The sequence below is a fragment of the Ammospiza caudacuta genome, chromosome 9 (assembly GCF_027887145.1).
Source record: "Ammospiza caudacuta isolate bAmmCau1 chromosome 9, bAmmCau1.pri, whole genome shotgun sequence".
NCBI classification, from domain to species: Eukaryota; Metazoa; Chordata; class Aves; order Passeriformes; family Passerellidae; genus Ammospiza; species Ammospiza caudacuta.
Genome location: NC_080601.1, coordinates 23,807,229 through 23,822,869, shown reverse-complemented (window position 1 = coordinate 23,822,869; position 15,641 = coordinate 23,807,229). Strand labels below are relative to the sequence as shown.

General features: G+C 41.0%; 1 protein-coding gene across 2 annotated transcripts in view; it reads left to right on the top strand.

The window, feature by feature from the left end:
* The first annotated feature begins 772 nt into the window (after window positions 1–772).
* The window catches only part of BLNK (B cell linker), a 42,825-nt gene continuing 27,956 nt past the window's right edge, over window positions 773–15,641 (top strand). Inside the window, exons 1-2 of one of the 2 annotated variants that reach the window (XM_058810296.1) lie at window positions 773–994; window positions 14,053–14,118. In XM_058810296.1, the coding sequence (XP_058666279.1) occupies window positions 948–994; window positions 14,053–14,118 (113 nt within the window). In that variant the 5' untranslated portion in view covers window positions 773–947. The remainder of the gene's footprint in view (window positions 995–14,052; window positions 14,119–15,641) is intronic. The other variant, XM_058810297.1, reaches the window with a different exon arrangement.

Below are 15,641 nucleotides of genomic sequence, written 5' to 3'. Positions count from 1 at the left end.
AGAGCCATCCTCCAAAGGTGCAGAATTCAAATGAATCAGCTGCTACTACTACTACTACTAATAATAATAATAATAGTAGGCTGGATGTGAACAACTGCCTACACTGCCCCTTAGAAGCAACTGGCTGCCTCCAAAGTTCGGCTTTATAGAGGAAAATATTGCTGAGCTTAAGACTGAGCAAAAAGTCCCAAGCTCAGAGATACCAGAGCCATAAAACACAGCTGCCTGCACCTTGGGTGGGAACAGCCTTGCTGTGTCTCTGGAAGGATCAGAGTTTTAAATAGTTTTAAAATAGGGTAAGAAACTTTTTTTTTCTTTACAGTTACATTCAAAAGAATGGGGATAAGATGGTGATTTTTTCTCTCTTTCACTGGGCAACCTCGGGAAAGGCAAAGTTCCCACGCAGCATGTTCCCACCTGGCACAAATTCACCAGGAGCGGGGAGGAGGAGAGGAACCAGGCCCTGCATCTCTCCCCGCAGCCGGTGAAACCCCTGGGCTGGGCAGGTGACAGCGAGCGGCTCACCGGCCCCGGCACGGCCCGCTGGGCTCGCCCTCAGCCGCCCCTCAGCTCCCCTGAACCAGCGCGGCCGGGCCGCCCCTCAGCTCCCCTGAACCAGCGCGGCCGGGCCGCCCTTCAGCGCCCCTGAACCAGCGCGGCCGGGCCGCTCCGGCAGCTCCGGGGGCAGGGGCGGATCAGCGGGCCCCCGTTCCCAAAGGCTCCTCCTCGGTTCCCGGCTCCGTAGCCACCTGTGCGCGCCCCGGGCGGGGCGGAGCCGGCCGAGCCCCGAGTCCCTCCTCTGCCGGTGCCTGCAGGCGGGACGGGTCGGGGAGAGGCTCCGGCAGCGCGGCGGGACCCGGCGGAAGGAGAGTCCGGCCCGGGCAAGCGGCGGCGCCGGCAGGTGCCGGGCCGAGGGCAGCGCGTCCCGGGGGGCAGCGCTCACGGGCATGGACAAGCTCAACAGGCTGACGGTGCCGGCCGGAGAGAAGTTCAGGTAGGGGCTGGTCCGCTCCCGGCTCCTGCGGGAACGGCGCTGCCGCGGGACTGAGGGCAGCGGTGGGAAGGCAGCGGGGGACGAGGCGCTTCCCGCAGCGCGGGGGGATCGGGAGCTGCCGAGGCACGAGCAAGTTGGCAGAGGTTTTAGAGTAAAAGGGAGTTTTACCCGTTCTGACCCGCTGGCCAGGGCGCCGCAAGGAAGTGCGGGAGGTAAACACGGGTTTGGAGTGGATAACGCAGATTTAGAAGTAAAATATGTGTCGGTTTCACCTGCAGCGCAAAGAGGAATATTTTCAAAGTGTCTATTTTCAAAGTTGTAAGGAAATAGTGTGTGACTCATTATCATGTATGAGTCTTATGCAAATTAGAAAAACTTAATTAATTGCTTAATGCTTTAATGTCTTATGAAGATGGCTTTTGTAGTTAAGTTTTGTAATGTTTCCTAATCTTCGAAAGAACTGGCGGAATGGAGGGAACTGGAAAACGGGAAATGTTCCTAAGTGAAGGAGAACAATGTTAAATACAGGGTTTGAGAGGAAAAAAGCAGAAGCTGGCCATTACTGAAGTATTTTTAGTGTGTCTCGCTTCATGTGCTGCTACAGTTGGCACTTCGAGGCTCTTTCATCATGACTTTTTGTATTTCTGAATACTTAAAAGAAGTTCTGTTTCAGATTAAGGTAACATGGAATTCTTTTCCTCCTCTGAAAAAATAAGAATGAAATACTGAAAAATATTTTTTCCTAAAATAAGTCATACTTAAGCACTCAATACTAACTTATAAACCCTTATCAAGGCACTCTCCCTCTCCCCAGGAACCTTCATGCAAACTGGAATAATCTTTTGTAAAGCTAATTTTGATGGAATGCAGTTTATTGATGCCGACTCTCTCCATACTGTGGCAGTGTTGTTGGGGAGGTGTGTACTGGCAGAGCTGCAGTGACACTGATGCTCCTCAGCCAGGCACAGCTAATGAAAGCCAAGCCGGCTGCATCCTAACCTGTGGAAGCCTCAATGGACAGGGGGAAGAACGCAGAGAATTTCCTCATTGCCTGCAATTTACCACCTTAAGTAGTCTGAACTGGTTTAAATGGTGTTGGTCTAAACTAGCTATCTTTAAATAACAAGTTGAGGAACAAGTTGGAAAGCTTGATTCCATCCATTACTGGTACATAAAAAAATACAGTACACACCTCCTGCTGTCATAAAATTATAGCTGGGATTCTCCTTCTGCACTTTTGCAAACAATTAGAGCAGGATTACCTTCAAGTATCTAAAGTGGGTCTATGTGTGAGGGTTATAATGGCCCACAACATTTTGGTGAACTGATTCAAAAGCCCTAAACCCAAAAGGCAGCACCACCCCTCTGCTGCACCTTCACATAGACTGCACTCCACATCTCATCTGAGGTTTTAATATTGTTGTAAAATAGGGAAGAGAAAGAAGTAGCTCTGCTTTCCTGCATTAATCTGAAGTATTACAAGTTGCCCTTTCTCTCCTCCTCATGGCCAATTCAGCCGATTTGTGCAGGGATAGGAGGAGCACCTGTTTCTCAAGTGTGTGAGCGTTCTCACCACACACAGTGGACATGCATACTTCGACTTGAGCATGTTGAAATACTCCTTAGAAACCTGGATATGTGGCTACAAAATCTTACTGTGGTGTCAGGATTTTAAAACCTGAAGGCAGAGCTTTCCATGACTAGATATTCACAGGATAAATTTAAGAGAGATATGCAAATACAGGAAGAAATCAGCGTAATGTGGTGGGAGCCTTTTCCTTTATCTTTGAAACACCTGGGTACCACCTCGTGCTCTGTGACCTGTTAACAGTGCAGTTGACTTCCTAATTCCACCCCTGTCTGCATGGAACACACACAGGTGGTTCAGAGTTTGTATTGAATGTTACATGATCTAAATGTTTATGGCAAAATTGTACTTTTCTTCATATGCTAAGATGCGATGCCAAGAAACATTCCTGCCAAACATAGTTTCAATTTATGTGATTGTAGTTTGCATTTTTAAAGACAACTTTCTTAAAATTTCTGCTTTGTAGCAGCAAAAGTTAAAAAAGCGCTACTGTTGAGTCTGAGAGAGACTCTTTTTATTTTTTTAAGTGCAGACCTGAAAAGCTAGATATTATGTGGTTTTGCTAAGCTCAGCTATTCTCCATGGGTGTAGTTGAGCCCACCAGACCTAGCTTTTTGTTGCATTAGCAAATCTTAGATCAGATCTGATCTAACAAATGTTCCATTTGTTAAGTTTATTGCAACAATAAGAACTTTAAATGTTCTTATATGTCTGTCTGCCTGACATGTTGTGGTATGTACATTGTTTGCAGTTAAGCCACTCAACTAACTTCAGTAATAGTTGGACAGGAATGCTGGAACTTCATGGAATTCTGGTATTAATTTCTATATAGTGTTTCTTATAAGGCATGCACAGTATTATGCAAATATTCCCTCAGTGTGTTCTAACTGCTTCCTTATAGTCAGGAAAAATTAATTCAAAGGCTTGGTTATTTATTGTGAGATAAACTAATCTGTGGTTCATAGAAATAATTTGGTACTTTGAATGGTTTCCCAAAGAGTGGAGTGAATACATGAGCAATACCCATACTGCCATGGCAAGCTCTAGTGTGCCTGGATTTCAGACTGAACTTCAGGGAAAAAAAATTATGCTGCAAACATACAGAAATAGATGCACTCATGATCAGGGACAGTAGGCAGCATGGGTAATGGGAAGTTAGAAGCTCAGAAGAAAAGTCTGCACTAACCTTACAAATTCTTTTGTGGTTTAACTTCCCTGGACTACAAGCCTATGATTCCTATGATTTAAATAATTTCTAGCTACTATATGTAGCTGTGTCACAGCATCTCTTCAGACTTGCTGCATTTTTTTATTATGACCACAAACCTTAATGATGACCCTCTGCCCATAGCTGGCTTTGCTGTGTGGCACTAAGTCCTTTTGAAGGCATCATCGCCTCTGTGGTGATGGGCAAACCATGGCACAAACCAAAGTGTGCCACATGCTTTCGCTTGCCTAAGGTCATGCAGCCAGGGAGTTCCAGATTGCACACAGCCTTTTCCAAGGGCACAGTTGCATGTTAATTTTACATGACTTCTTTAATTTGCAGCACTCCGTCTCTGCCCCCAGCAAAAACAAAGGTTTAAAATCCCTATCTCCAAGCATAATGTCCATTTAAAAGGAAGTGGAAATAAACTGACAATTTGCTTTTCTTAGGTTGAACAAGTGTGTCTGGGGTTTGTTTTTGCAGGATTTTGTATTAGTCCTCGTTAAACAGAAGGGTTTAAATCCTAATTCCATGAAAATCAAGAGGGATTTCCTTGAAGCCAGAATGTCTGTTGTCTGTCAAACCAGGAGGTGTTTATAGTGTTCACTAATTTTCTACTGGTAGCTTGGCTGTAACTGCTAGGCCTTTTTCTTTAACAGAGGATCTTCTGGCAATGTGTCTTCTTGAAAGTGTATAGTAGGAAAAAATAATTCATTTGGCATTGAAATTTTATTCATTATCTCAAATTTCATCCTATGTATAGGATGCTTTACCATAGGGAGCATTTACTTTTGGAGAAAGTGTTTGGGGAATATTTGGATATGAGTTTTGTACTGTAAGAAAATATTTTATTGTAGTAGTTCTACAAATTCCTCTTAGTGGTAGCAAACAGTTTTAGAAATTGAATCTGTTTTTTCAAGGCAAATTTTAACTTAGTTTTTTACCTCAGTGAACTTGAACAGGACAAAAGAACAAAAACAAACTCAAGCAAGAAATTAACTGGAAGTAACCTATAGAATGTTCTCCATGACAGAATTAGCCATCAAAGCCCACATCCAACTGTAACATCTCAACCTGTCATTAGTTACATAGAGTCCAGAGGAAAGGCTCTGGAAATGATAGAATCATTCAGTGGTTTGGGTTGAAAGGGACCATCCTGTTCCCATCCCTCTGCCATGGGCCGGGAAACCTTCCACTAGATCAGGTTGCTCAACCTGGCCTTGAACACTTCCAGGGATGGGACAGCCACAAGTTCTCAAGCCAGCCTGTTCCAGTGCCTCCCCACTCCACAGTAAAGAATTTCTTTCTAATATCCAAACTGCTCTGTTTGATGCCATTCCCCTTCTCCTGTTACTGCATACCCTTGTAATCAGCTCCTCTCCAGCTTTCTTGTAGACCCCTGCAGTTACTAAAAGGCTGCAGTAAGATCACCCCAGAGCTTTGCCTTTTCCAGGCTGAACAATCACAATTCTCTCAGCCTCACTTCTGCTCTTCGACCTGCTCTGGAGATCTCCCCTTTCTAGCAAAAGTCTAATCTGCCCTAAGGAGATAACAGCTGGGAAGGTCTTCTGCTCTTCAGCACCCATTGCCACCCACAGCCACCCCCTGTCTCGGCTTCCAGTGTCTCCTGACAGCTTCCCACTGCACAGTACCACTCTGTGGTGGCAGCAGCTTCTGTGGCACACCCTGTTTTAGCCCAGCAACGTGTAGGCTGAACATAAAAGGTCACATGAAATCCCACTTCAGTGATTTGCAGTCTTCAAAGCTGAGTTTCACTGGCACAGGGAAAGGAGGACACCAGCTGCATTTGCTGCGCTGAGGAGCACAAACAAAAGTTTTTGCTGTAGGATTGTTAGGTCCTGTTTGCCATACAAAGCACAGTTTATGTCAGCTTAAATAGTTCATAAATTCTCTCTCATCTCTGGACTTTGGAATGAAATTAGATAGGAAATGCAAACTTCCGCAAATACCACTGCAAAAGTCCATTCTTTCACTCAGTGTGACTTCTCCAGTCAAATCCTCTTGCTTCTTCCTCTGACCTTGCTTCAGCACAGCATAGCCTCCATCCCATCTATATTTGTCCTTCTTTATTCCCTTCTCTCTGCACAACCACTTCATTCTACCAATCCCTTTAAAGCTTCTTTTCTTCCTTCCAGCTATGTCATCCACCTGGACTAATCCCCAGGCTAAAAAAAACAACCAACCTACCAAAACAACCAAACCTGAAACACACTAATTTTTATTAAAAACAGAAAGCCAAAAAAAAGCATCCACCCACAAACTGAAGGGGGGAAAACACCCAAACTAAATCACCACATAGGATTTATTCTCAGACAGAATTTCCTCCCTATAATGCTGTTTATAGAAAGGATGTTTAAGTGTGACTGTGATCTATATGTGTTTTAAATAAATATATTTAAAGAAATATGGTAATGTGGACAAAAGGATGCAGTATAATATTGAAACTATCAAGAGATACCCTGCTTTGGTCTCTGCAGGTAGACAGCAGTGTAAGGGTGCAATGTGTTCACAAGATCAGCTATGCTTATGTAGTACCTATAGCTGCATTCTTCTTGTGCTGGCAAAATTATTAAGTCATTGGCAAATAAAATATGTTCAAAATAAAATAAGGCCTTGTAGTGACACTAAAGGCCTGCTAAAATAACTGTCCTGAGTAGAAGCATTTGTCAACCATAGCAATGGCAAGCGACACCATCCTTGGCCTGCAACTGTCAGTGACTCAGCAGAAGCGAAAAATTTAGATTTGATCTAATGACATAGGGTAGTTTTTTTTGTTTTTTTTAGTAAAATAATAAATTATTAAAAGCCAAGCAAAGAACCCAATAAATTAATGTTCATGCCCATGGGGAAAAAACATTCTAGCAAATGTGGCAAAACTCTTTTTTTTACCATTAGTTTATAAATGTGCCCCACACAGCTGTGTAGAGAGCTAGATATTAAATCATAATTTGATATTGCAGGTACTCAGTGATATGTTGATTCCAGAACAAACAGTTTTGTGTTTTACAGAATCATTCAAAATCTATGTACTGCACAGGACATTAAAATGTGATAGATGCTTTGCTTTTGGAAGGCAAATATGGCAATCATAAATCATTATGAAAAAGCCCCACTGGAAAACCATATTAGTTTATATGCTCAGCAGACAAGAGAATTGAAAAATTGATGGAAAACAGTGGCTGAAAGGGACAGTACTTTCCCATTTGGCTTTAGGGTATCATCTTAGATTTTTGGTAAACTGTAATAGGATGCAATGTAGATATGTCTGGTTTTGCCAGCTGTAATAAATTACTGAAGAGTAACTGAAGAAGCTTGAAAATTCTATTAACATCTTTATCCTAATTGGTTAGTATATACATTTTGAACAAGTTTATTTTCCAGACATAAGCGAAGGCAGATGTGCAATGCTACAAGTTTATGACCTCAACATAAATTACTACATAGTAAATGCTTTAGAAATAATTGAAATAAGGTATTTTATATGTAAATGTGAAATCTAAGTTATAATGACTACATAATGTACTCATATGTATTTATGAGGCAGTAATATGAAAAACATGAGTATATGTTTTTCAAGCTTAATTCAAGGGGAAACCAGGTGAAGTAAGCTACTAATAGAAGAGGCTAAACCATGTGTCTTAATGTTTCCTTCCTATCTTAAAATATGGATGCTGTGGGCATCTCTGCAGGATGCACAGAGGCAGCAAAGTGCTACTGGAGCTGTAGCCACATGGCCAGTTGAATTTGGCACAAGTCTGAGCAGCTGCCAGAAGAGCAGGTCCCTTTCTTCCAGCCTCCCGAGGCCCCTGCTCGCCCTGCCCTCTCTGCCCTCTCGCTGGCACCAGGGTTCCAGTGACCACGTGACAGAGCTGGGTCTGATCCTGCTGATATCTAAATTGGCAAAAGAAAAAAGAAGTTCGTTTCCCAGCTGGAATTCCCATGATTCATCATAGCTGGGGAAGCACCGAGGGCAGAGAGGAGTGGAATTTCCCCTTTCAGTGGCAGCCCACGTGGGCTCCATTAAAGTGACATAGGGACCAGCCAGGGAATTTCTTCAGAGTTGAACAAAATTTGATTGGCTTCAGAACAAAACAAACAAAACTGATCCATAAGCAGCCTCCATTAGGTCTCTGTTAGTGCCACCCCACATCTATGATGGGTATAATGCTTCTGTAGCTTGAGCAAGAACACTTTCAGCCCAAGCACAGCAGTGTTTGTTGGTGGGAATATTCTGGGTCCGTACCAGATCCTGTCTTTATTCATTTCCCTACAATGTCTTTCTGCTTCTTCTTCTTGTTGAACTATAAAAGCCACTTAAGTCTTGTAAATTTCTGTCCTTGTTCTCCTTCAGTGACCAGACTGTAGGGTACTAATCCTTCAGGGAGGTACAGCACTCGCTGAGTTTAAACTGGAACTGCATTTTAGAGTAGCCTAATGGCTTGAACTTCCTTCTGCTGCTTGAAAACCTTCAGGAAAAGTGGAGTAAGTCTTGTGAATGTGGCTTCTGTGTAGGGGTTGGTTTTTTTTGTTTTGTGTTTTAAAACATTAACTTACATCCAGAGAGCTGGTGCAGAAAAGATCAGCAAACCAAAAAATGGCTCAAAACAGAGCAGGTCAGTTACAGAACAGAAAACATAGCTTATCTTTTTATGTCAAGGAGTGACATGTAATATTCACTTACATATTGTACTGCCTCATTTTCTGTATTCCCTACAGTGTCACTGTTACTCAGTTGGGATAAAGGGAAGAGCAATCTGCATAAGAGGGGAGAGATGTCCAAAACTTGGAAGTTTTGTTTGTTTGCTTGCTTGTTTGTTTGTTTCCAGGCAAATTCAAATGCTTAGCATTGGAAACCTAGAATGGGTTCTTTCAATATGCAGAACTCCCAGTCACCCCAAAGTATTTACATTTTTTACTTTCATGTTAGGCATGATTTCTGTCAAGAATGTATTATTCCTTTGCATGCTACATTTTTTATTAACTCAGTGAATATTAGTACTTAACCAGTGCAAGGAGGACTGACAGCTTTTTTGTAAAGATTATGTAGAGGACAAATGAAGATGAAAAATACAATCAGTATTTAGCCTTTCTGTGCCTCTGTGTGTACCATGTAAACACACACCTGCTCTAACTATGGGGGTTGCCTTTAGGCAAAACAGTGGATGATACAAAAGTGAGCAGAACAGGATGTTTCTGAGACTTTAAGAAACCAACACTCTTGTCAAAATGAATATAAACTATTGTCATTTCCCCTTGTGCATCTCCCAAATATGGGTGAGAACAATTCCTTGTTTCTTCTTCCTCTCAGATAGGTAGCTGTAATTGACTTCTCCCAATAAGCAAACCTCTTTGAACTTTTCTTGTCAGCTTTGAGATAGCTTTACAGATAAAGATCAAAGGCTCAGTGCCTTGAATGGATGCTTTGGTGCCACAGGTTACCACCTCCAGTTCCAAACTTCCTCTTCTCCCACCAAGAAAGGCATTGCAGGGGGTGGATAAAACCCCAGACTAGATGAAGGGCTCTAAGACCCTATTTTAGACCAGTAGCTGCTGAAGTGGTTTATCTGACAGCCCCTCAAGGATTCATCTGTCTCTTACACATTTTTATGCATTTTACACAAATCTCAGCCATTGAAAAGAACAACTGTGACCCAGGTGGCTGATTCAACCTGGAATTTCCTTGCAAAGGACTCCCACTCTTTCTGTTCCAGGTAGAATAGGATGTAAGGGTGTGCACATGTAGAGATCTGAAGCACCTGAAGGAGGTCTAGTTAGGAAGTAGATTTATTTGGTGTTTCTTTTTGCTTTCTACTGAGGAATTAGAAGTGAAGATGAAGGGGGTAGAATTGTTTCATAACATTTAATTGCATTGTCTTTGAGGCACAAAAGTGACAAGTAATAGGAAATTACATCTTAGGAACACACCCAGTTCACCAAAATCCATGTTCTTCCACAAAGACCATGGCAGGAGCATTGCTTTCATGGAAGCCTGCCATAGGAAAGGTGGTCCTTTTCTGGTTTGTTAATTCAATTTGAGAAGATATTTCAACATAAGAGCTTAATGCTTTTCAAAATCTCAAGTGGCAGTTTTACAAATCCCCTTCTAGGTAAGCAGTTTCTCCCCCCAAAAAGAAGCAGGAGTCTTCCCTTTGTCCAGAAACAATAACTTTCTTTCTTGATTTGGTCACCTGCATAGCTATTTATAAAACTGAAGGATAACAGAAACACAAAACAAAGACCAGCTGGGGAGAAGGTGCTGGGATAATTGTGCTGTGAGAAGCCATAAAGGAGGGGTCTGGACACACTGTTCTTTCTTCAGTTTCAAATTCTAATGTGGGTTTTTTTTAATTAACAGAAGTAGCTGTTATAATTTTTAGATTTCTGGTCTTTGAGTTTTGGTTTGTATCTTCTAATAACTTAGCTTTTATTTTCCAAATTTCGTTGCTTTCTGTTTTGTTGTTCTTATAGCTGAGGCAAGTGGGTATTTTTGGAGACTTTTTTTTTTAAGTCTAAATTTGCACTTACTAAATACCATGCTAGTTTTCTAATGCCAAGTATTTAAATTTGCCTGAAAAACAACCCCAAACAAACAAACATTTGAAAAACATTTTTTTGTTTTAATGTGATCTTCCTTTCTTAAGCCAGAAGTGAGTGCTGCACCTACCCACAGTCTTACTTAAAGTGAATGGACAAATTAATCTTCAGAAAATGGGACTTTCTAGGCACAGAGCTACAGGCTGTCCTATCAGTGAGAAACAGATACCAAAAAGGTATAAGAACATGCACTTGGCATGCAAATTGTCTATTTTACTGTGTTTATTTTTTTAATTATTTTTACTATTTTAAAACCAATTCAGCTTCATCAGTTAACGACCTAACTGATGTGAGGAGAAGGAGAAGAAACATACAGGTCCCTTAATGTTGAATGAATCAATATTGCTTGTAAAGCAATTACAGATTTGTAATACCCATAAGTACAATTTCTCAAAAACTAGTCTAAATGGTGGGAGAATTCCATATTACACAAATCTGTCTGAAAGCAAGACAGACTTCTCTTTCTCAAGTCTAGAGACTCTGTACCTCATCTCACATCTGAGTTAAAACTTGTTACACACTTTATTCTTCTTCATTTTTCTCTTTAAAACATATTTTACCATTGGAAAGTTTTTGTAGGATAGTGTGCATGCAAAAGAGCCAAAGGCTTCCAGGTGATGTTTGAAGGTGGGGATGTGTCTCAGGCCAGGTCCACCCATCATCCTTACTTCATCATCACATATTCCTCATAAGCTGAGCTGTGACCAGATCAAAGAGAGGGTGGGTTTGTTTCATTTTGTTTTATCTTGAGGCAGCTCTGACAGTCCTTGAGTGCAGCAAGCACACAACAAATCCTTCTTTCAGGATGTATGGTATTTATAATGGGAAAACTTAGCACCTTCCTTCGAGTACTTATCACAGCTTATGACCCCTTTGTCATTTGATCTGATAATTCTGAATTACTGGAGTTTTTAGCTACAAAATTAGCAACACAGGGCTAAAAAGGGTTTTGGTTTAGGTTTCTGTCTTTTTTCTTTTATTCCTTCCAACATGTAAGAATTTCTAATGTACTTGTAAGAAACCTAAAACTTTTATTAGCACCTACAGCCAAGACTTCCAAACTTGCTGTCTGCAGAACTTTGAAAATCTATTGTGCGCCATGAAATCCTGATCAAAGGGTCCCATCCAGTCTATGCAAGATACAATTAAAGTGGATCTCAAAGTATCTATTGCTGAAATGTGTTTTCAAAGATTAGCAGTAACACAGACTGCAACAGACTGCGCTTTTATCTGCAAACCTGATTTTGCATAAAAAGATCCCAAGCAGGTTTAATGAAGAGTTGGAGCTTGTAGTTAAAGAAGCAACTTTAAGTTTTACCTCTTGATTATCTTTAATTATATGCAATGCCAAGTAAGACCAGCATTACTCATTATTTTTATTTACAGTACTAGCTGTAGTCAGGAGGTCCTTGAGTGTTTCTAGTATCTGCTCATCCCAAAAGAGCACCAGAGAATAGACATTAGCTGGTGACAAGGTCCTGACTTAGGTGTTGTGAAGGAGGAGGTTGTAGTTCTGTACCTGGCACAAGGGCTGCCTGCACTGGGCCATGGCAGCCCCCATTGCCTGGGTGCTGCTCTGGTGAGGCCCTCTCTCAACAAACCCCTTTTCTTGGAGTGCAATCTCAAGTATTTGAGAGCCATACAAGTATTTTAGTACTAGTCAGATACATAGATTCAGTCTACATACGTGTATGTCTATAAATACCCTTCTGGGCTTCACTTTCCTCATCAGTCTGGAATGGCCTTTGGGCCTGGGATTGGGTGCTTGAAGATTTGGAGAACCCTCTTGCCATAGACTTTTCAATCTGCCTCTCTTCTTTTCTTCTGTCCCTCCAAGATCACAAATCAGACAGACAGCTTTTCCTAAAACTTTTCAGTCGTTGCCTTTTATATGGCCTGGCACTTCAAGAGATGTCAGCCTCCAGCTGACTGGACAGACTGGTTTTTGCAGCTCATTCAGCTCTATGGTGGAAGGGGATTCCACTTGAACAGGACATCAGCTGTGCTTGATGGCTTCCTACACTTCCCACTTAGTGCACTGGTTATCTGCTTACTCTCACGGGCTTCAGAAAAGTTGAATTCTCCAGGGGCAACAAACAAGGATTTTAACAACTCCTACAAGAGCTATGTAACTTTAACAGCTGAAAAAATTCACACTAATGCATATTAGGTACTCTTTAGTTTATCAAAGTTGGAATTAGAAATCTAAATGCCTCCATTTAGAGGCATTTAGAATAGAATAAGGCATAAGAGGCACAGATTTTTAAGAAATTTAACTATGCAAAAAATGGGAATGTTTTCATTTCAGTCCATCTGCTTGGAAAAAAATATCATAATAGCACCAGTGCATGTGATTTCCTAATTTAAATGCATCTTTTAAAATAGAAATATGTAATAAAATGATCTTTTAAACTGTAGCCTTACTCAAGGCTCATGGAATATCCATGATGCTCTAATCAATTCACCTAAATGTGATCAAATGAAAAGCAAACTAATTCAGATGCTTTTACTTATCAGTTTTGTTTTGGGTCTTATTTGCATGTGTGTGTGAAGGATTTTTTAGCAAATAAATGACAATATAGAATAAAACCAGTAAAATGAAAAAAGCACACCTTTTTTTATAATAAAGTAATAGTTTTACTAATGTAAAAATATTAGTGTCAGTAAAGAGCAACAAGCAATATTCAGAAAGAAATCTACAATTAGATTTTTGTGGGTGAGTTCTATTTCTGACAAACAACAAAGGAAATGTAACTGATGCTGACATCCATCCCTAATTGAAGTCTGGCAAGCCTTTTTGAAAGAAACACAAACACTTACAAGCTTTCTGCCCAAACTAGAACTAAACCATTTAGATCTCCTCTCATTCTTTTCATTCCTCATTACTTTTCATTTATAGACACTGCCGGGTGCCAGCTGGGGCACAGCACAGAAACAGCAAACTGCAGATGATGGCTATTTCTGATGTTTCAAGCAGAACCAGAAGCTGAATCTGTTAAGAAAAAAACCCCAGCAGATACAACAGAAAAGCAGAAGTTCTTCTGAGCTTTTCACCTCACATTTAATGTATCTGGTTAGTTTAGACAATAATCCAAGCTGCTTTTATAGGTGTAGTACATTGTTGTTAGAAACTTTGGATCATTGCTGTACACCTGTTTCTCATATCTATAAGTAATGCATTTCTTTAAATTAGCATGTAACGCTGTATCATTTTGCTGTAAATGACCAGTTTGAGTTTTCAGCAGGAGGTAAAGATGTGCTTGTGAATTATTTGTCCATTATTCTCATTATATTTAAGTGTCGCATGTATGGCTAGAAATCAGAGGGCATCACCATTATAACCTTGCAGAGTTTTGAGGTCAGTTCTAGATAAAATGTCAACATTTAAATATTCAAAACTATTAACTTAGGCAAGGATTTTTCCTGATGCACTTACTCTTAAATTGATTGTTTATACCATATTTTATTGTATTTAGAAGGATAACACAAATAATGCTAAAGAGCTCCTTAAAAGGAAGGAAAACTTCATGCACAAATGATTTAACAATTAAACTACTTATTGAAGATATACTGAGCATATTTTTCTTAATTTATATTAATGTTGAACCACTTGGTAAATTAATGCTGGCTTTGTTTATTATCTTACAGGAAGCTTCAAAAGATGGTGCATGACATCAAGAAAAATGAAAGTGGGATAATAAACAAGTTCAAAAAGTAAGTTTGCAATGCCAATCCCTAGTTTTATCAATGTGGGGAAGTTTGGATTATGAGCAGAGTGGTGTGTGGTACTTCAGTGATGGGACCATTGTCATTCCAGAGGGATGCACTTCATGGAAGGAGCTTTGGTTCGGACTGCAACCTGCAGAATGGTCATCAGTATTAAGATTATCATAAAGGAGTTGCAGAACTGGAGTCCAATGATAGGTTGTGTTTGTAGCTTTGAAAAAAAACAGTATTTGAGTGAAGAGCCTTTTTTTTGAATGTTTGCTGGGAGTGGTCATTGCTTGTTGTTTGCATTGTCTGCCTTTCTCCTTAGGCAACTGTTTAGGCTTCCTGCTGCAATTAAGTTGAATTTGAGCTCCACCTTGAACCAACTGGTCAGACATCATACTTAAAATTCCCATAAAAATGCACGGTCCTCCTGTGTTTCAGTCTCATAAAACAAAATGCAGAATTACCTAGCGCCCTTATTCTAGTAAGACATACTGAACAACATGCAGATTGTGTCACGTGCATGAAAGTATTATAAAATATTCATATGTATTTATACATAGAAAGAAATTCCAGTAATTTTGCATCCTTGTCAAATGAATACACTATTCACTGTTTCCAGACAAACATCTATTTAAAGCAATTAGCTATTTAGCACACTTTTCTTAATGCAACAGCTCATTTGCATTGAAATTCCATTTGGATGTGATTTTCTCATTCAGATGTGTTTCTTTACATGGGTCATTGGCAACAAAAGTATTAAGTACTTTTAGAAGTTAATTACAGCACCTATCTGCAGTGTTTCCAGGACAACCGTGTTAAATTCTAGAAATACAACTCTTGTACATAAAAGACACGTGGAAGCATTGTTTTAAATTATTTTTAAAGAGGGACCGTGATGGCAGAGTTGAGGGGGAGCAGCTGATTCTGGGTGTAGCTGCAGTGTTCAGCCAGCTGCTGGCAGGTGTGGCTGTGCAGGAGCCCTGGAGAGCCAGGCTGGCCCAGCTGCTGGCCCTGCTGCCAGCCCGGGCTGCTGTTGGTGGGCAGCTGCTGGAGCTGCCAAGGAGGGGCTGCACTCCCAGGAGCAGCACGACTGCCCAGCTCTGCTGTTCCCCCGCCAGGAGGGGTGATCTTGGCCTCCTTTGTGCTCTCATTTCCACAGCTGTGTTTTCTGCCCACAGACCCTGAGCACCTGATCTATCAGATAGATTGTGGAGATAATTTTTTTCCTGTTTTCATCCTCTTTCACGCTAAGATTGCTGCAATTCACAGTTAATCACAGTCACTTGCTATACTTATTTCCATGCAAGCACAAAAGAGAGTTTCCCATAAAATGGCCCTCTTTCAACTACTTGGGGTTTTAAGTAAATTTGTGGGGTTTTTTTAGCGTGGTGACCACTGTGTTCACCACCCATCTACAAAAGACTCATTCTCACCTGGGACCTGCTCACAGGGAAGAGCTGCTAGGCTGTCCAAGGCTTTTTGTGGGGTTTTGGAGGGGAGAGGGTTAGAGCTTTCTTATAGTT